This window comes from Micromys minutus, assembly GCF_963924665.1.
Source record: "Micromys minutus genome assembly, chromosome: 18".
Taxonomy (NCBI): domain Eukaryota; kingdom Metazoa; phylum Chordata; class Mammalia; order Rodentia; family Muridae; genus Micromys; species Micromys minutus.
Genome location: NC_137953.1, coordinates 37,823,880 through 37,845,562, shown reverse-complemented (window position 1 = coordinate 37,845,562; position 21,683 = coordinate 37,823,880). Strand labels below are relative to the sequence as shown.

The 21,683-nt window shown below is 40.5% G+C and overlaps 1 protein-coding gene across 4 annotated transcripts in view; it reads right to left on the bottom strand.

The window, feature by feature from the left end:
- Positions 1–4,821: 4,821 nt before the first annotated feature.
- The window catches only part of TCAF1 (TRPM8 channel associated factor 1), a 42,720-nt gene continuing 25,858 nt past the window's right edge, over positions 4,822–21,683 (bottom strand). For 2 of the 4 annotated variants that reach the window (XM_080932520.1, XM_080932519.1), the window contains exons 2-9: positions 18,584–19,217; positions 12,688–13,682; positions 12,321–12,418; positions 11,527–11,740; positions 10,975–11,214; positions 9,548–9,885; positions 8,023–8,302; positions 4,822–5,170 (exon numbers count right to left, since the gene is read on the bottom strand). In XM_080932520.1, coding sequence (XP_080788646.1) covers positions 8,045–8,302; positions 9,548–9,885; positions 10,975–11,214; positions 11,527–11,740; positions 12,321–12,418; positions 12,688–13,682; positions 18,584–19,203 — 2,763 coding nt within the window. In that variant the 5' untranslated portion in view covers positions 19,204–19,217 and the 3' untranslated portion in view covers positions 4,822–5,170; positions 8,023–8,044. The remainder of the gene's footprint in view (positions 5,171–8,022; positions 8,303–9,547; positions 9,886–10,974; positions 11,215–11,526; positions 11,741–12,320; positions 12,419–12,687; positions 13,683–18,583; positions 19,218–21,683) is intronic. The other 2 variants (XM_080932518.1, XM_080932517.1) reach the window with 1 other exon arrangement.

Genomic DNA, 21,683 nt, shown 5'->3' with positions numbered 1-21,683 from the left:
AAACCACATATGGGCATTTACTAGTATGAGTCACTGGAGAGTTTCACTAAGCCATAGAGATGTTCCAAAACAGGTGTCTACAGAATAAATAATGCACTGGCCCTGAAAGTGCTGTTCTCAGATTTCCAAATGCAGGGCATTCAAGTGCCAATTGGTCACAGCTGGTGTGTCCTGGGACCCTTGTGCCAGGGCAATTCTGTCCAAGGGCTTCTCCCAGCCAGTGATTAAATATAACAGGGATGGTATAAGGCAGGCCTCAGCACTCCTAGAAGACAGGAGACGTTGACCAGGGTAATTTTGGCTCAAGAACGCCACAGTGGCCTTGAAATTTTTCAAGACTTACTTACATGCAAAGTCAGCCTTTGCTTTCTTTTTTCTCTCACACTAAAGTACCACTCCCAGGCTCTTCTGCTTTGTTCTTCACATCATCTAACAGCCACATCCACTTAATGAATGTCTAAGATGCTGGATCATATCTTTGCTTCTTCCTTGCGATGGAGAGAGGACATCAAAAGCGCTGTTCTATTTATTACCTCATACAGTCTGACTCTAAAGCATATATAGCAAAGGTGTCTTCTAATAGGACCAAGAGGAAAATGATTAAGTTGAACACATTTGGGGAAGATTTACTATTTTATATTTCATTCTCTGGTACATTTGTGATAACTTTTATTCAAATTATCTCATGGTCGGTCTTCAGGGGCAAGCACCAATCTGCTTCATTGAAAACAAGGAAGCTGGACTTCTTTGCTTCTTTCGACAGGCAGTCAGTTCTAAGTTATATTCAGAAAAGCATCCATAGTCTCCTTCTATAGATTTGTAAAATTAATTGGAATCTACATTTTTTTCTTCTCTGTCTGTATTGAAGGTGTGTGGTACATCTGTGCTGGGGACCAATAGTATCCCAGTACAGAAGTACTTTAGAGCACATGGTTGAGCAGATGTAGAGATGCTTACATTTTCCCCTCTAGTAAGAAGCAAGGGTAGTCTTATATCTCTGTAAACTCCACCACCTTTAAGTCATATATAAAGTTTATTATTATATTGAAGACTTGAACTGTCTGAAATTCAGCAAAATTAAGTTAGTTAGTCTTGAACTAACAATGGATGCTTCTCAGAATCTAAAATGTCAAATCCACTGGCAAATGCACGGTAAACAATTAATCTTAACCACAAGACCAGTGCGACGTTTATAACTTCATATACAGTTTCATTACAATATTATGCATGCTGAAGATACTGAGATGCAAAAGCATGGGATCTGTAACTCACTGAGGGTCAATGTCCTCATAAGAATTGGGAAAGTAGCTTAGAGAGACTGCTTACCTAACCATGTTCAAGCTTCCTGGTTCTATACAACCACCACAAAAGACAGGTTCTGTGCAAAAAAATCCTAATGCAGAGAATGAGTAAGCTAAACTCTCTTTGCATACTGGCACCCATGTTGGTTTTTTTTTTTTTTTAATATAAACAATTATTGATTTATCTCTCCAATTTTTTGTGATATTAAAGCAAATCCTTCTCATATTCTCCTATTTTATTGACATTTCTTATTGTGGGTATCTTTAATTTCAGCTGAAGCCAAACAGACATTATTCTGGTCGGCAGGTTGAAAGGTGGCTATGAAGCAAGATGCCTAGAATAACAGAACTTGAGTTGCTTAGTTTGTTTATCTTTGTCCACATGAGCCCCAGTAAGTAAGACTAAACTTTCATTACAGAGAAAACTGACTCAATATTTTAAAATCACCTTCTTCATATGATCTTGGTTCAAAATTCCCCTTACCTTGAATGCATCAGACCATTGGTAATCACCCAAATATAGTATATTAAAGTATAGACTTGTGTTTTTATTCATTACCCTCATAGAAGACATAGCAGCCAATAAAATGAACCCACTTTGATTCCTATGAGACAGTAATTTCAGAATGGAGAGACCAAAAATTGAATGCATAATATTATTCTATTTGGAAGTTTCACAAGTGCAACTCAAAAGTTGTACATTTCCACTAGGTCTATTTATTGGTCACTTATGAATTGTTGTGACATGATACCTGAGATCATAAACTTGAAAAATGAAAGATCTCTTTGGACTTAAAGTTTAAGACATTTCTACCCATGGTTCATCTCCTGTTGTGTTTGGATGAAAACATCATGGTAAAGGATGTATATTGTAGTGTACTTGTTCTTCTCATGGCATTGGGGAAACAGAGAGAGGTAGAAGCCAGACTTCTAATACTTCTTTTAAGGCTATATTCCTAGTGGCCACATTTCTATTAGGTCCCACCTCTTAAAGATTCAACTACCTCTGGAGTTCAAGCCAGTGCACAGGAGTGGTTTTGTATTTGGGAGGGGAGAAGGGCGTTTACAAACAGTCAGTGAGTCCTGTCCATGGATATACCAGACATCTATGATCAAGACTTTCATCCAGTTGGGGCTGGGGAGATGGATCAAGGGTTAAGAATGATTGATGCTCTCAAGGAGGAAGCAGAACTCATGTTGAGTGACTCACAAGTAGCTGTAATTCATGCACCTGATGTCTCCTTTTGGCCTCTTTGGGTAGCTGTATACATATGATATATACACACATTCACAGATACATATACATGCACATAGATGAACATAAATAGGAAGAAACATTTACCACTGGGAAGGGAGCTACTTAGGAACAACATTCTAAATGTCTGTCTTAGCATTTCTTTAATGTTCTTCATACAAGTTTATTTCCCTTTGTTTAAAGTTAATTACAGAGTTGGCTGCATCATTCTTTTTGAGAATCTGCTTAAATACCACTTTCAGAGGCTTCCCTAGACCACATTACATAAAACAACAAGTGTGTCCATTTATGGGACTGCACCCAGAAATCTACTTTATCCACACTATTTTCTTGCATAATACTTCATACCTCACATCCAATATGCCTCTTCTCTTAAATGTTAAAAATAGAACAGAGCGGACACAGCTAAACTGGACACAGCTTAGAGTCACCTGAGAAGGAGGTCTCAACTGAAGGGTTGTCTGTATCAGAGTAGCCTTTATTTGATGCAAAGGACCCAGTCCCATTCATTCCCTGGTGGGTGGGTGATCCTGGTGTGTATTAGTAGGCTAGCTGAGCATGTGCCAGCCAGGGAGCCAACAATCAGAGTTCCTCCATGGGTTCTTGTTTGAGCTTTTGTACTGACTTTCTCAATAACGGAGTATGACTTGGAATTGTAAGCCAAATAAATCCTTTTCTACTCAAGTTGCTTTTGATTAGAGTGTTTTATGACAGCAACAGAAAATAAACTAAAATAACAAGAAATTTGTTTTATTTATACTTTTGAGGGTCTAAGTTATAGCACGGACCGGCACACTAACCATGCACTTGTGTTCTATTACGTGAAGACAGTATCTTTTTATTCCCACTTTGAATATTTAAATAGCCCCACTTTTTTTCTACTTCTTTTCTCTCAACTAATTCAGCCTTCACTTCTGCATCATCTGGTCAACATCCCTTTCCAGCACTGTTCTGGGAGTAACATTAGGCCTTTTAGGCTTTGTTGATAGGCTGGATCAAAACATTGAAGCTCTATAAGTGGCATCTACATTATTTAGAATATTAAAATATATTTACAAAGCTAAGCGGAAGACAGCTATATTCTCTACACTCCCAATGCTATGGCACCCATGTCAAGGGAGAGGAAACGTACCTACCACCGAGGCCCAATCACGTCTCTTCTCATCCTTCATGAATGTTTGAAATCCTATCTTCGTGGTTCAGCCAAAACGTCTCGACATTTTGTCTATTTTTTTGTAATTAAAGACTGTGTGTCTTTCATTATTTCCAAATGTCTCATTTCCTCAGTGTTACTCTGGCACATTTTTCATAAAGCCCAGGGCACCGCTCTCTTCTGATATCTACCACTCTAGACAGGGACAACCTGGGTGAGGTGCACTGGTTTCCAGATGTTTTTTTCTCTTCTTTTTCAGGTACACATACACACACACACTTTTATTTATGATATATTAAAGAATATATCTTAAAAGAATATATATGTATGTATATATATATTTATATGCTGCTGAAGTTGCTATACTATTCTCAGGTTTGGTTCAGCTGTTTGTACTTCGCTGGATACTTTCAACATGTTCCTTCTAGCCCTACTGCTCCAATTTTTATTAGGACTACGGTTGGTACTGGGTCCCCTCAATCTGGTGTTCCTCAAATCTTTCTTATTCTTTCAGTGTCTGTGTTCTCTCTGTCCTGTTTTTTTTGGAAACTCCTAACAGTTAAACAGTGATTGCTCCCTTCTCTTCTTTCCCATTGTTTGCTATTTTATTTTGATGCATATCTCGAAAGATTCACTGTATTTTGTTTTCCAGCCTCTCTGCTGAATATTTATGGCAGCCTAGTTAGTTTTGCTTTTAAAATGTTCAGGATTTTCCCTTAGTGTATTTTCTTACAAATGCACCTCAAGTCTCTCTGGAGAGATGGTGAGTATCTTACAGATTTTTTTTTCTGTATAAATTGTGTTTCTTTTAGCTCATAATCTTTCCAACCTTTTATATCTAAGTGGTAATTGTCCTTATGCTTCTTCCTTGGTCCCTTCCATGTTCGAAAATTTCCTCAGAAATACCACTTTTAGAACCTTTGTTGACTATCGTTTTGTTAAATGACTCCCATTTCTCCAGCAAATCTCTGCTATGCCTAGAAGCTCTGGGCATGTGAGTAAGGGTCTCAACTCTGAGAAGAAAATTACCTGACAGGTTAGTGTGGCACTTATTTCCATGAAAAAAATACCATCCACAGCACTAATTCTTTACCTCTCTTCAGGTGGTTTATTTGATTTCTTTATTCCAACAACAATAACAATAACAGTTTCACTAGTATCAATGGTAAGTTTTCTGTGTTCTATGTACAAGGGTTGGGGCTGAGTAGAATGGGGATCAATTTACAACTGGTACAATTATTTAGTAGCTAGAGTTTGCTCAAGTCTCTTTGGGGTTCCAGTGTTCGGATCAGTGTATTCTGTAGGAAATAGACCGCCATGTTTCCCACTCCTTATTTCTCTCCATTTGCTTTCTCTCTTCCAGAATTGTGTGGAGATCTTCTCCAACCAAATGCTTTCAGTTTCCTTTGCTGAGAGGTCTCAGTTTTCTGTTGTATTCCTGGACTTCAGTTTCAGTGAGGCCTGGGAAAGGAGGAAAGGCAAACTTACATGTCCAGTCCATCATCTCAAATCTGGAGTACCACGGGAGACATTTGACAGCAGAAGAGAGTAGGTAACTTTACTGAAAAGATCCCAGGCACGACTACTGAAAGTATATGGAAGGGGTGGGAGTAAGAAAGGACAGAGCTGACTCTAAAAGATTGAGGATAAGTCTCTCCAAGAAAATGAAGCAACTAGAACTTTGGGAAGTCAGGGACTTCACTAATAAGCTCACTATTCAAATTATAACAAACCAAAAATGGCTTTCATGGTACCCAGGGGAGAAAGACAATCAAAATAACCAGAACCTAGAAGAATTGCCTGATTCTAATGGCTCACTCTCTTTTCCACTAGGAAGTACCTTAGAAGCTGATTTAAATTCTTCTTGTCCATGGATGTTTTGGAGAAACAGAGAATCTTTTTGTCCTGCTAAGATTAGAGGCTAAGTATGAAGAACCCAGACTCTGGCAAGCAGGAGTATAAATGTTCTGTGTTGCTGATCTGTTTCATTATTTGGTTCTTCAAAGCACCATAATTATGAATATCCATTCTGCAATCATAATGCATGGCTTCAAAATAATAGACCTACCCCTATTAGCAGTAGTCTTACATAATTCACTTAATATCCATAAAATTCAGCTTTTTTATTCCTAAAATAAGAGTGGTAATAATTTCTACTTCATAAGATTATTGGGACAATTAAATAGCATAACACACACACACACACACACACACACACACACATATATACAGATATATATATATATATATATATATATATATATATATCAATATAGCTTGGCACACTCTTAATGTGTAATAATTAATAATTATTTTGAAGATATCCAAAGTCCCTATATGATAAGTATATATTCATACCCATATATATGAAATAAATCTAGGATTGAGAAGTTATACAATAAAGACACACACATACAAACACACACACACAAACACACACACACATAGTCACACACAAATAGAGTCTTCACATTCACTAACTTGCAAGCTATGTGAACAGATTGTACTAAAATAAATAAATAAAAGGAAGTCAGAAAACTGGTTGTGTACAACATTAATCCTAGATAAAATATTAATTAGAAGCACAAAAGAAACATTAAATGAAATGGGGAAAACCAAGAGATCTTTGAATGTATAGTAATTAAATGAGAGTTGGGTTAGCTCTGTGAAATTTCTTGCTCCAAAGTGAAGTTTTCCATATATCTATAGTCAGTAAACCCTGACAGAAATTATGTCTCAAATCTGCCACTATGGGAATATAAATACCATTTAAAACCTGGGTGTCTATTGTTTTCTAAACAATGTTTATTGATAGTTAAACACTATTTTTGGATTGTTCTAGCTTTTGTCAAGATCTCTTCTCTGAATCTTACCAAAGCAGGAATTTAAGCTGAATGAACTGGATAAAGAAGCCAGCATAAGTAGCTGTAAAATACAACAGAAAAAGAACTACATTGTGAATGAGGGTGTGGTTGTGCACACCTGTAACACTAGCACTTGGATGCCGAGGATAAAAAAACATTGCTTTTGAGGTGAGAGAGCCCTACCTATTATAGAGAGGTGCTGTCTCGGGCATCCAGAATATACTCCAATGTGAGTTTAGAATCTATTCTTTAGAGTCATAAAGCAATGTACCAGAATTATTTTAGAGGTTGGAATGTATAGTATAAGATAGGACAAGTAACAGTTATTTACGTTTATTTAATGTGTTTGTGTGTGGATTGCAGAACATATGTGGAGGTCAGAGGACAACATGTAAGCATTAGGTCTCTTCTTCAATTGTGCAAGTTCTGAGGATTGAACTCAGGTTTTGGGTCTTGGAAGCATGTGTCTTTACTTACTGAGTCCTCTCTCTTGATAACAGTTAGGTACTGTATATGACAAAAAAATACAAATGATTGTGAATATGTTTGGCCTGAAGAGATGATAGATGTTAGAAGAGACAGATGTGCTTTGTCTAACTCAAGTATTATAAAATATATTCATACTAAATGGTATCTTATCTATATGTGGAGGTTTTATATTTTATGTATCAGTTTAAAAAATTAAAAGTTTATGACTGTATCTGTTAATAGCACCTACAATTCAAATTTAGCTCCAGAATGTTGTTGGGTTAATTAAATAGCAAAAATGGCAAATGATGTTCTCAATACCCACTAACCTCTGTAATTACTTTCAGAGACACTATACAACTCACAGTAATCATATGAAATAGATCCCAGTGTATAGAATGAGGCCATGAAGTCAGGGAGAAGTCAAGTATCTTGATGGTAACATACAAATGGTCAATTAAAGACCTAGAATTTGGGCACAAGGAGTCTTAAGAGAAAGACTAATGTTAACTTCTGAGCTGTGGGAGCTAATGGGTCAGCATGAAATGGAACAGCTCTTTAGTTGGCATCCACCAAACAGTCCACAAGCTTCTTTAAAACCACCAGTCAGGTTTTCCTTGTCCACCTCAAGAGGCAGAGAGTTGTATACCTATCCCAAAGCCAAGGAAGCCAAGGGAAGGATTGCCCTATATGGCTCATCAAGATGGCCAGAAAGAAACAAATTTCCAAGCTCCCAGCCCTAGGCCAACACAGGGTCAGCAGGGTGCCTGATAACTGAGAAGCAAGGGGGTCAGGCTCATAAACACAGGCCTTGTTCCTAAGAAATTCTGGCTTCATTTTGTGCTGTGTTCTTAACCTACTTCCTAGAAACAGAAGTTGGCAATAAGACACAGGAGCAAGAATTAAGAGGAGAAAGCCAGAACTTTAGAAGAGGTAGAGGAATAAACCCCCACCTCTGCCTACCTCCCCAAACCTCTCTACCTGCCACCTCGATGGGCACTCCTTACATCTGTGTGAGGAGGTACAATTTCATTATATTTTCTTTCCATTCAGGCAGATAGGCTAAGCTTGTAGCCACTTCCTTCTGGACAGGCCAGGCCCAGGCCTCAAAGAATGGAGCCAGATTCTTCTGCACTTGCTGGGAGAACATCTTGACCCATAGATTCATTTTATCCACATTGTCTGTAGGCAAGCTTGTCGTCTGGTTTCTGTACTCGGTGAAGAGACGAATAAATGGCTCCCAACCAAAAGCCTCTTGGAGCTAGAAAGCAAAAGTTGGAAGTAGGTGAGACATCCAGTCTATACAAAGGAGGTCCAATACACAGGTAAACTTAATGAGTTCAACCTGCTAAACTTTAGCTTTGCATCTACCACTGAAAATCTTGTGTGCTGGCCTCACGCCCTGCTCTTCTTTACTCATCTTATGAAAACCGTCGAGGCGAGCGCAGTGCTTGCAGACCCTCAGTGAGTGATGGCTAGGGAAACAGCAGCTCCAAGAGTCAGTGTTTCCTGCCACTGTCACCGTTCATCCGCTCCTGAAATCATGAATGGAGTACTGTGATTTACACACAGGGATTTAAAACTTGTTGGGGTGGAGCAATCCTCATTATCTTTCCCAGTTGCAAGGTTAAATTCAAATAGCTTGGAAATCCCCATGATCCGCAGTTATCTTCATGCTAGAGTCACACACATGGCTTCTTTAATAGTTCACGAGACTATTGGAAAGAGCCCAGGCTAGCCAGGGTCACAAGGGCTTTTCAGCTAACGGGCCACATGGTAATTAACAGACCTAACATGTCTTCATTTCTCAGATGAGCAAAACAACTCTCGTGGATAGAGAAGGATTTGAACAGGTGGAAGAATCAGAATAAATCATGCCTGGCTCGAATCTAACATGACCTCACTCCCCAGAGTTTCTAGGGACTGATCTCAGGCACTGGGGCTGAAGACCAGGGCACTGAATTACAGATGAAAGGCAAGGTAACCCTCCAAACCCAAGGCAGAGAGGAATCCTGGGTTGCCTACATATGGTGGGATCTGTGACAATGCAAAGCCATAGCAAGGAGACTATATACACGTCTAAGAAAAGATTAGATTATAGCCCATTATAGAATATGTGATGAGGGTTGCCTGATAGCTACTAAGTAGGAACAGTTGGCTTTCGTCATTGGTATGCCTGGCTTTAAAGCCACAGAGAAAAAAGTGTGTTTGTATTGCTCTATGTGCCTCCGCCAGGTTTAAGACTTTTTCAGTGCTATGCTTTTGGGCCTCTGGATGGGTGAACAGCTGACAGTGTTAAGTCAGTTCAGGGCTGTGCACTTTGTAGTGTCATGCAACATATTGTACCAAGAGGCATCCTTACATAGCTATGCCCAGATCCTCATTTCCATGTAGCTGAATGTGGGAGGCAGATGCAGCAGTGGCCTCCAGGGCCACTAACTTATCATTTAATCATGTGTCCTTTGTAATCCCAGTTGTCCCATCACCCTCCAGTCTTTCCCAGTACCTGTAGGTATGTTTCCAATGCAGTCCAGGCATTCCAGTTTTTCACATTGGGTCCCTTGCTCAAGTAGATTCGGACTCTCTTCTCCCGAACAGGGGGCCATAGCGCAATATTGGCACGGCTTCGAGGTATGCCCAGAACCGTTTCATGGACATAAACACACCACAGATTGCATGTGGCTTCTGTGGTGTGTGGAGGGAACTCCCACTCCTGCCTCTGCTGGTTGCGGCCCAGCTCATGCACAGGACCCCACAGCCCCTTGGTCCGGATGACCTTCTCACTAATGAGCTCCTGCACAGACTCCAGATGGCACATTATGGGGTATCCTGCATGCATCCAGCCTGGGGACACAGAAGAAAGAGAGAACGTCACAATCCTCCCATTTTGTGGAAAGATCAGAGACATCAGCGGGGTCAGGCATGTATCATGAGAACAAGGCCCACTGTTAGAGGTCTAACCTAGATCCCCTGCATATAAGTTATTAAGGTTCCCTTGTTCAGCCTTGATGTGATGGTGTGTGTCTGGTATGTAGCTTATTATTCCTGTTTGGTGGCTATCCCTGGGAGCCTTGCTCTTGTTTGAGGGGAGGCGGAGTGGGGTGGAACTGGGGGATAGTGGAGGTAGGGAGGAGAGGCCGGGGTGGGAGAAACTGGTCAGGATGTAATATATGAGAGAGGATAAAAAAACAAACAAAAAGAAATCCTCCCACCCCATCATTAAGTTTGTCTCTGAACCGTTTCTTTTCCAAAACACCCAGTTGCCCAGGCTGCTTCTAACACACCCGAACTGTTCCAAAATGCCATCCAAGCCCAGACCTTCACAGGCATTTCCCGCTGCTCATTCTACACTGACGTTTTCACCTTTCTTATGACTTGAGCCCTGGAAGGGACAGGTTGCTGAGGAGGATTCATGCTGTTACGTGAGTTTCCTGCTTTGGGAAGCAGGGTGGTGGTAGGACCCATGTGAGGCTGTGTAAGGGTGTCTGTACCCTGTTCTTAGATATGGAATTACCCACATCGATACATTCATGCACTGTAAAGATATGGATCTAGAGAAATTCTGATGGTGCTTCTGTGTTGTACCCACAGCCTTTGTTTAGGCTTCTTGGTTCATTTTCAATTAGCTCTTTGTTCAGTCTTCCAGGACTCTCTACTAGGTCAACGCACTCTACTATAGTTTCCCATTTCTTAAAATTCCCTGAGAGGCACCTCAGGTTGTATCTCTTGATGTCTTTGATGACACTTATTGGCATTCTGACATAAGCTATTTATTTCATATTTAGTTCCTCCTTTTCCCATTTAAACAGCAAGGAATATATATATCTACATGTCTTGTTAGCAAAACATTTTTACTCTCCTCCCCTTCTAGCTACACGGCTGTGGAGAGAGGGTACTTGGGGGCAAACACAATAGAGCTTTCAGAGCACCCACCTACTGAGATCTGAACATCAGCCACTATCCTCTGTGGCAGACGCAAGGGGAAGGGCTCGCCTCCCAATCTAGCCACAGCCTGCATCACCTCATCCCAGAGGCGGAGCACTGGCTCAGGATTCTCCAGAGTTCGAAGATTGGCAGTAGGCACAGTCAGGATGAGGTTGTCGGTGGCCAGCTCTCCCCACGGACCTGGATATTCCAGGAGGCGCCTCTTCCATTCTTCCCTGGAGGTCTCCCCTATAGAGGTAATAGAAATATTGCCTTGAAATTTCTTATTTTCAAATAAGCAAATCCCTGAAGTTGAAATATGCATACAAGGTTGACTCCAGGTGAGAACCACAAGAGAAGAAACAGCCACATCCATTTTTTCCATCCCTTTTGGAAGACCCTATGAGTGTGGTTCATTTCTCCTGGCACAAAAAACAGAACTTAAAGAAACCAATTACCTCTCTCCAGTTTTCTACTTCTGTCTCCTGTACTGAGTAGCCCCAGAAGCCTCATTTTCAGCTTCTCCCACCGCTCAGTGTGAGCCTTATAGTGTCTACTTACCTAGCTTATAGAATGGAGCACGGACAGCCCCTTTCACCGTGAGGGGCACAGAACCCAGTTTGCTATTCTGAGGCACAATGATGTAGAGGAGACCGCCCCAGAGGCAGGTGATTGATTTCATGGGTTTGTCCAAGCAACACCGGTTAACCACTAGGGGGCCTCGGAACAGCTTGCTGGACCTGGTCAGGTCATCGGTATGACAGCCAATTTGTATCTGCAGCAGAGAAATCACCCTTAGTCACATGGAGTATGTTGGTGGCACAAGAGAGCATAAGAGGTAGATTCGGAAGGGTCATTGTGTTATGACCGATGTACCACTGACGACGTCATGTATAACAGCATTGAAATCGTAGCATTTCTTGAGATCATATTACTAAGTTATAGGGTTGAAAGTAAACTACTATTCACTGACTGAATACCTCCAAAATACAGGGAACCTTCCATTTGAGGCCTTTGTTAGTCCTTACTGTATGATGTGGGTTGAAAGAACAAATCTTAAGAGTAGAGATTGCTATTCTGAGGCAAGATGCTCTAGAGTCCTGAGCTCTAAGATGTATCATTTTGATATATCTTGTTATATATCAAAACACATTTTTCTCACCATTAAGAGTGGAAAGGGATCTTTTAAAATGCCCTAAACTGCCAGTAGGATTTTACACAGACCTACAGTGCCAACTGGGAGAGCAAAACCATTTGAATTTTCCATCATTTGGTGAGATGGGGGAGTGGTTTTCATCATTTGGTGAGATGGGGGAGTGGTTTTCATCATTTGGTGAGATGGGGAGTGGCCTTACCTTCAGGTCAGCAGAGGTCGCGCTTTCAGGCAAGCAGACATCTATGACTTGTCTTCCAGGTATATAAAGCCCAGTGCTCATCCAGCAGTATCGAGTGCCTGTCAAAGCACAGGAAGGGCAGGCTTCATCCCTGCTCCAAACAGTGCTGCACAGAACCCCCCTGACTTCAGCCGCTCCTTTCCCCCACCATGTTGCTGTGACCCTTTCAAACACTGCCCAGTACCTGACCCCTATCATCTTGAAGAGGAAGGCAATGAAGGATAGTGATGACCCTCTGCAGGTCACCAAACCTGCCAACACTGTCGCAATCTCCTGTTCCTATTTTGCAGATGACCATAAACCCAAGCTCCCCATCCTTCTGCCATACCTGGATTGGTGCAATTGACATTCACCGTGATGGGAGACTCTGAAGGGCGCAGATAGCGGCTGCTGTACACGTCTTCAATTTCTGGGATTAGCAGGGAGAGGTCACTTCCAGAGTGGGCTAGACCTGTGGCTAGGGAAAGCATGGCCCCCCTACAACAGTCATTGATGACCGGGTTCTCTCTGGTTGCCACTGGAAGCCTATAGCGGCTCAGCAGCTTCCGCAGGAGTCTGTGCACGGACATGTAAGCAGGGACCTCCTCTGCAGGAATCTGCAGGAAAGTTGCCCCATCTGGGCCCAGCTTGGCTAGCCAGCCCTTCTCCACATTGCCTCTCTTCCTGCCCATTATCACCTGGAACTCTGCCAGGGTAGAGCGGAAGTGATAGGTCCTTGTTCCTGCTTTAGGGATACGAAAAGGTCCTGGATTGAGGCTTTGGCTTGTGATGCTGATACCAAAGGCATTGAGGAGCAGGTTTCCTGGGAATCGAGCCAGAGGGGACACTCCTGGGTTCTTAAAAGCCCACCACCAGGCTTGGGTTCCAACAAACAGCCCACCGCCCTCTGCTACAAACTCCTGCAGTTCCTTAATTCCCACATCACTTGTGGGTTCAAAGCAATAGACACTTGCGTCACTGGTCAATTGGGGCTCAATGCTGGTGTCTATGCCACCGACTGCAAGCAGACCACTTAGTGTTCTCAGCTCTGTCTGCACCACAATCTTGCCTCTGCGGCCACCATCCAGCCAGCGGACAGCATTGAGCAGAAAGGGGCCGAGTTTACCCACAGTGAATAATACCTTATGACCAGTTACGACCACCCGACCCCGGCCATAGCGGGCAGCAGCTATCACACAACCATGGTAGGTATCTAGCCCCAAAGCAAAAGCCAAAGACCCATGCACTAGTAGCTGGGATGGGAAGCAGTCCGAGTTGGTGATGTCCAGGTCTGAGATGCCATGCAGAAGCTCATCTCTGTCTTCTGAGAGATCGTCTTCACAACTGCAAAAGACACACACACTCCTAATTAGAAGGACCACTCTACTTTTGGTTCCTTGAACACTGCTTGCTACACAAGGGCACTGTTGTTTTAACTAATACTGTTTTCAGTTATTGTAGAGGATTTAGGAGAACAGAGTGGGTAAAAAAAGGGGGTGGGGTGGGGAGGAGACACAAGATCTCTATTAATTCTGTTATGTTCATTTTCAAATCACCATTTCTTCAGAGGAAATTTTATGAAAAATCTTGCCATGTTTATCTGATACTATAAACTTAAGATAGCATATTCTAGACTTAAGTTCATGTTTATTCCACCCACGTGTTCCACAATGCAAAGAATTAGGTGAGGAATTATGCTTTTATTCTTATAACGGGTCTTACTGATACATTGCACACCGTCAGTGTGCTAAAGGAAAAGTCTGTGGAGAATAAAGTTCATGGTGTCTGCAGAGAGTCAGTATCTTAGAAGATGGGGTTGGGGTTAGTCATTAACCTCAACTCTCATGAGACCTGAGGTTCCTTAGTGGGAGGAGTACCACTGCCTACATCTAGAACTCTACCGGTCTGTTGTTTGCCCAACAGGAATGCTAGAATGCTATGGGGTTTTGCTCAGCAATGGTGTTTTCCCTATGCATAATATACTCCCTTTCCTGCTGAGGACCTTAAGCCTCTTATAAATGTGAAAAGGGGACTGAGCCGTGGATTCTTAGGATGACTTCCACACACTTGCGGTTCCAGAATCAAATCTGTCTCTTCTGTTAGGGGTCAAGCTATGGCTCTCATGTGTCAGGAGTCAGCACAGAGGTGGGTTTTCAGTCCCACTGCTGTTGAGAGCTCTGCCTGACTGATGAGAAATGGGGACCTTGCAGCAGACTGGCCTTCTCCTTCCTTGAGGCAACAACCATGAAAATCATTTTTCTGGTTCTGATCTCACTTCTCTTTCATACTCGTCTGAGATGAGATAGAAAATAAAGATAAGCTTGCTGTATAACGGGGGCACAATCAGCAAAGTGGGGGAGGGGGTATTTATATTGGACACCATGTAGACAGAATCAGATGAATCAGAAACTTCCAGGAACAGAAGAGTATGGGATGCATGTGAGTAAGAGAAAGTGAAGGAACAAAAGGGCCAGGATGATCCTTTGTGACAATAAGTCACTGGAACCTGTAAAGTTCAGCCCAGAATACTAGTGCACCTTACAATGGAAAAAAAAAATCAGAGCATACAGATACTCAACAGGCACACAAAAAGGTGCTTGCTACCATTACTTACCATGGAGGTAGAATTCAAATTCACAGTGAGGTATGGATTCCCATCTACTAGAATGAGTATTATCAAAATATCAAAAGATACCAAGTCTGATGCTGACATGAAGAACAGGGAATTCTTACGTACTGCGGGAAGGAATGTAAACTGGTAGTACCAATATAGAAAATGATTTGGAAAGTCCTTAAAAAACTAAAATAGAGCTACCACATGACACAGGCAATTCTCCACTGGGTGTGTACCCAAAGTTTCTAATACGGAATCTGTTGATACATTATCATGATTGAGTATGAAATTTTGTTAACATTTTGCGTGCATCTATTGAATTATATGATGAGATTCTCGTTTTAAGCATTGTCATGCTAAATGAACTAGGCTTCTGATTGTTAGACCAGTAAATCATACCCAGAATAGATGAACTTTGCTATTAAATATATACATATATATACATAACTATTTCACTTATTAATTCACTTATTAATATTTAATCAAGAACTTTACATCTATATAAGGAGTATTGCTCTATAGGTTTTCTTACCTTAGTCATTTTTTTAACTTTATTATTTTGTTTGTGTGTATGTGTGCTGAGAACTGATGCGAACACACACTTATGCAAATGCAAAATGTTGGTATCATGTTAGGTACCTTCCTCAATCAACCACTTTCTGTCTTATTTTCTGAGACAGGCTCTCTTCATGGATCAAGGCTCAACTTAGCTGGACCACCTGGCCAGTAAGCCCAGGATATCCTCCAGTTCTTCATCCTTAATGTTCAGATTACAGGTATATTACCCTGGCTGACTCTCTCCCCCCAACATGGATTTAAGGAAATCCATTTCAGTTCTTTAGTCTGCTTATATCACAAGCATTTTACCTACTGAAACCAACTCACCAGCCCGTTCTCTAATTTCCGTACAACAGAAATGCTCGTGAAACAGTAAAGTTTGGGATGCTATCCTCTTATGTTTTGGAAGAGTTTTTGTGTAGGGCTTTCATTATTTGCTTCTTAAAAGCTTGATAAAATTCATCAGTAAGTCTCTCAGGGACTAGCGTGTTGTTTGTGCTCTTCTTGATTTTACACACACACACACACACACACACACACACACACACACACACACACACACACACAACAATAGGAAGTTGTATATTACAAAGAGTTTCTTCATATCCTTGACATAACTACTGTAAAAGTGTTAAACAGCCTGGTTATTCTTGGCAGAACTAAGACCTTAACACAGGTTAAATACTTGTTACTAAAGAACTTAGCTAAACAAGTGACAAGTGCCTATCAGCCCACTGAGAATGCTGAGGCAGAATGGGCACTAATCTAAGGCTAGCCTGGACTTTATATTGAGTTCTGCCAATGAACAAAAGTGACTCTTTGTTATTGTCATCATCGTCAATTATTATTATTATCACTGAGACAAAGACTAACTATACAGTTTTGATTGGCCTATAACTCATTATATAGATCAGGCTGGCCTAGAACTCACTATGTAGAGATTTGTCTATATCTGCCTCCTGAGTGAGCCACCATGCCTGAAAAACTCTCCTTAAATTTTATTTGCTTTTCTGTTAAATGACTTCTAGAATTCAATCCAGTAAACCACCTTTCATATAATATTGGGGTGCTTTAATTACAATTAAATTTATTTTATATATTTTTTCTTATGTTTAGTTTCATATTTGTGTCTACCAAAAAGTCTGTCCCATTCATTTAAGTTAATGAATTCATTGGTATAATTTGTATCAACTCTCTTATTACCCTTTAATGTCTATAAACCCACATTAATGACCCTCCTTCCGTTCTTGAAATTCTTAGTTGTGTCCGTTGTCATGATTAGCTTTTCCCATGGCTTATCACTTTATTGATTTTTTGATTTAAGCAACTATTGGTTTTCGTGGTTTACTCTATTTTATACATTGTCCACACATAACTTGCAACAACCTCTGAGAATTTGCAGATCCCCATTACAACTGCTTATCTACACCTGCCCTGATATTTTCCAAGCCATTTGTGGAGATGAACTAATGTTTATTTCAACTCTTAAAATTCTGAAATCTCTTTAGTAATCTGAAAGTCAGAAGATTTTCCCGTTGCCAATCTCATTTCACTAATATCCGGGCTGGAAAAGATACACAGAACATAAATTTGAAAGCTGGCTAATTCAGGTTTCAGTATGGTATTTAACCAAAAGTATTTATTTGGAGCACTTGTGTATTCAGAATATGAACATTTATTTAACATCCATCTCCTCAAATGCCTGATGACTTTGGGAATACCCAAGGATCTTTCTAACCAGAAGATCCATAGTCTAGAGGGAAATGGTGCCCTGAAGAGGAACCCAGAGATTCTACTCCAACACTCCTCTTCTAGATGGAAGGGTTGGAAGGATATTCTAAGGACACATGTGGTCACTGGCCACAGACCCCGGTTTCCACATTCTTCTGCACTATAATGCAGAACATTTTGCTACACAGTGACTCAGTTTCTTAATGTCTTCTAGATATTGTCACTAGAGATATTTCTCTGCACTTCTTGTTCAGATTTTTGTAACTCATCTTAACACGTAAACCTGAAATTTATCTTAGGATAAATTATACCACACACAGAATACGCGCAATAAACTCGGAAATAACTAATGAGTAACTCAACGAAAAGAGATTGAACTCCTTGTAGAGGACCCGATTCTGAGTTAAAATCAAACAGGATTTCTTCTTACCAAAATATAGGTTACACAGATGTCTGGATTAATTTGTAATGAATAGTTATTAATTTAGCTTATTCATCATCCCTCTAAAGTCCTCACTACCTTCCCCACCCAATCTGACTCCTTTGTTTTAATCCATCAGAAATAACAGTGTTATTTCCCCCCAAAAAGATGAATGTTATATAAAAAATGGCCTACTGTACCATTTCTTCTCTGAAGAACTCAGCTTCAAATTCCTCTCATTTATCAGCCTAGGTACACAGCTAAGAAATGTTCACTGAATGCTTATTAATTATTGCTTGCACAACACGGTGTGTGAGCAAACAGGCTTAGTAATCCTCTCCACAGATCTCCACTGAAGTTTGCCCTTGGACCCAGCCTCTGTTTCCTCTATTCTCCCTTAGAAGATCATTTGACTCCAAGGGTAAACTTTAGTCTTCTAATGACCAGCTTAGTATATATAATTGTCTTGACTCTTTCCCAGATCAACTTCCAAATGCACAGCTTCCTGTTTCCATCCTAACTGCACATAAAGATTTCAAAATGCTTCTTACAACTCTTCTGACTTTGGCCCTGGGGGCTTTTTGATGTTTTCTTTCCCTAGTAGTTTCTTCTTCATGACAAAGAAGCTTCCAGTGAGCCTTCTCCTACAAAAACAGGCCAATTCTTGGGGTCAACAGTACTTTAAAGTTAAATTCTGAAGAATATTATAGTCAAAATTCTCCTCCTCAAAGAGCTAAACGGATTGGTCTGGAGGAAGGCAGTGTTGCCCCTGAACCTCAGAGTATTGAAACATCTAATCGACTGTGGCAAATTTGTGTCTGAGTTTCGAATTCTTTTCTGTCAGCCTGGAAGCAACATGAAGATGGGATCATGTCAGGTCTTTAGTATGAGGCCAACTTCCCACTATGGTAAGATACTCACCGAACTAAGATGGGTATCTTCGGCATCTTCTTGGAGACTTTATAGCAACTTGTGTCTGCTTTGTTGTCAGTGAAATACACACCAGCCACACTGGTCACCAGATTCCCAGGAAATGAGAACAGAACTCTATCATCGTCACCCGGGTTATCCCAATCCCAGGCTTGGCCTCCTATGAGCAAGCCTCCTCCACGTTTCACAAACTGGACTAGCTTTTCTGTCATGGTTTCATTGTAGGCATCAATGCAGTAAACTCCCAGAGAGTCATTCACTTCTGGCTCAATCTGTGACTCTATTCCACAGCTCTCGAGGATTTTCACCAACGGTGCTAAGGACGAGTGCACACCAATGGTGGACTCAGGGGAGGAACGAAGCCATCCAACAGCATTGACAAGAAAGACAAAGAGCTGGCTTTCCAACAAGAAGTCCTCATGAGATGCTATCACCATGCGACCTCTGCCATAAGAAGAGGCAGCAACAAGGACCTGGCCTACATCATTCACCATTATAGGAAATGAAGCCTCTCCAATAAGAAGCAGTTCACATGGAACAGAATCATCAGGGATATCCCAACTCGTTACTCCATTCATAAGGGCTTCAAAGGCAGCAGAGGGAGTTGCCATGGTTCTGTTGGTTTCTGCAGAGAAAAAAAAAAAGAGAGAGAGAGAAACTCCATTTAGCAAAGAATGGTTAAACAAGATTCATTCGGTTTCCTGGAGCTGATCCTATGCCACAACTGTCCGTACCCAAACTTCTCCTAAAAAGAGCTGGTCTCTCAGGAAGGTTGACATACCTGAGAGCACAGGTGAGATCACTGCTTCTGCTCTGAGAGCCCTCAGGACACAGGAATCAAAGAGCAGCTGGGACAGGATCCTTCCAGTTTACTTCTGTGCCTGGAGCTGACCCTGTACAACTCTCTATACCCAAATTCCACACAGGGAGAGCTGGTCTCCTAGGAGTGCTGACACACCTAAGATCACTGGCTCACAAGCTCACAAGAGGAACAGGTTGTAGTCAGAGTCAGCAACACCAGCTAACACCAGATGGTGAGAGGCAAGCAAAAGAACCTAAGCAACAGAAACCAAGGCTACTTGGCATCATCAAAAGCTTGTTCTCCCACCATAGAAAGTCCTGGACACCTTAACACAAAAGAAAAGCAAGATTCATTAGAATTTAAAATGGCATCTCATGATGATAATAGAGAACTTTAAGAAGGACATACATAACTCCCATAAAGAAATACAGGAGAATGCAGGTACATGGGTAGAAACCCTTAAAGAAGAAACATAAAAATCTCTTAAAGAACTACAAAAAAAACAAAACCAAACAGGTGAAGGAATTGATCAAAACCATCTAGGATCTAAAAAATAGAAACAATAAAGAAATAACAAAGGGAGACAATCCTATAGATAGAAAACCTAGGAAAGAGATCAGGAGTCATAAAACCAAGCATCACCAATAAATAGAACACAAGAGACGATATCATAGAAAATTTTGACACAACAGCCAAAGAAAATGAAAAATACAAAAAGCTCCAAACCCAAAACACTAGGAAATCCAGGACACAATGAAAAGACCAAACCTAAGAATAATAGATATAAAAAAAAACAGATTTCCAACTTAAAGGGCCAGTAAATACCTTCAACAAAATTATAGAAGAATACATCCTTAACTGAAACAAAGAGATGCCCATGAACATACAAAAAGCCTACAGAACTCCAAACAGACTGGACCAGAAAAGAAATTCCTCCCATCACAGAACAATCAAAACACCAAATGCACAAAACAAAAGAAGAGTATTAAAAGCAATAAGAAAAAAAGTCAAGGAACTTAGTTAAGGCAGACCTATTAAAGTTACCTTAAGGTAACTTTTCCAAAACTGACAATATAATTGGCCACTAAACAGGCCTCAACAGATACAAAAAGATTGAAATAATGCCATTAATCCTGTCAGATCGTCACTGATTAAGGCTGGTCTTCAATAACAACAAATGCCCACATAAAAATGGAAACTAAACAACACTTGACTCAATGATAACTTGATTAGAGAAGAAATAAAAAGAAATTAGGGACTTTTCAGAATTTATTGAAAATGAAGGTACAACATACCAAAACTTATAGGACATAGGAAAGCAGTGTTGAGAAAAACTAATAGCTCTGAGTGCCCCCAAAAAGAAACTGGAGAAAGCATATACTAGCAGCTTGACAGCACACCTGAGAGCTCTAGAACAAAAAGAAACAAATACACACATGAGGAGCAGATGACAGGAAATAATCAAACTCAGGGCTAAACTCATTCAAGTAGAAACAAAATGAACTATACAAAGAATCAACAAAAGCAGGAACTGGTTCTTTGAGAAAAATCAACAAGCTAGACAAACCCTTAGCCAGACTAATCAGAGGGCACAGAGACAGTATCCAAATTAACAAAATCAGAAATGAAAAGGGAGACTTAACAACAGAAACTGAAAAATTTTTTAAAAATTTATCAGATCCTACTATAAAAGGCTATACTCAAAAAAAAAAAAAAAAAAAAAAAACCTGGAAAATCTGGATGAAATGGATGATTTTCTAGACAGATACCAGTACCAAAGTTTAATCAGGATCAGATAAACCATCTAAACAGTCCCATAACCCCTAAAGAAATAGAAGCAGTCATCAGAAGCCTCCCAAACAAAAAACCCCAGGACCAAATGGTTATAGTGCAGAATTCTATCAGTCCTTTAAAGAAGACCTAATACCAATACTCTTCTAACTATACCACAAAATTGAAACAAAATATAAGAAACATTACCCAATTCATTCTCTGAAGCCACAGTTACACTGATGTCAAAATCACCCAAAGACCAAGCAAAGAAAGATAACTTCAGACCAATTTCATTTAAGAATATAGATGCAAAAATACTCAAAACATTCTTTAAAAAATGAATCTAAAAACACATCAAAATGATCATTCACCATGATCAATTATGCTTAATCCCTGGGATGCATGGATGGTTCAATATATGAAAATCTGTCAAAGTAATTCACTATATAACCAATTTAAAAAATAAAGAAAAAAGAAAAAACATGATCATCTCATTAGGTGCTGAGAAAGCATTTG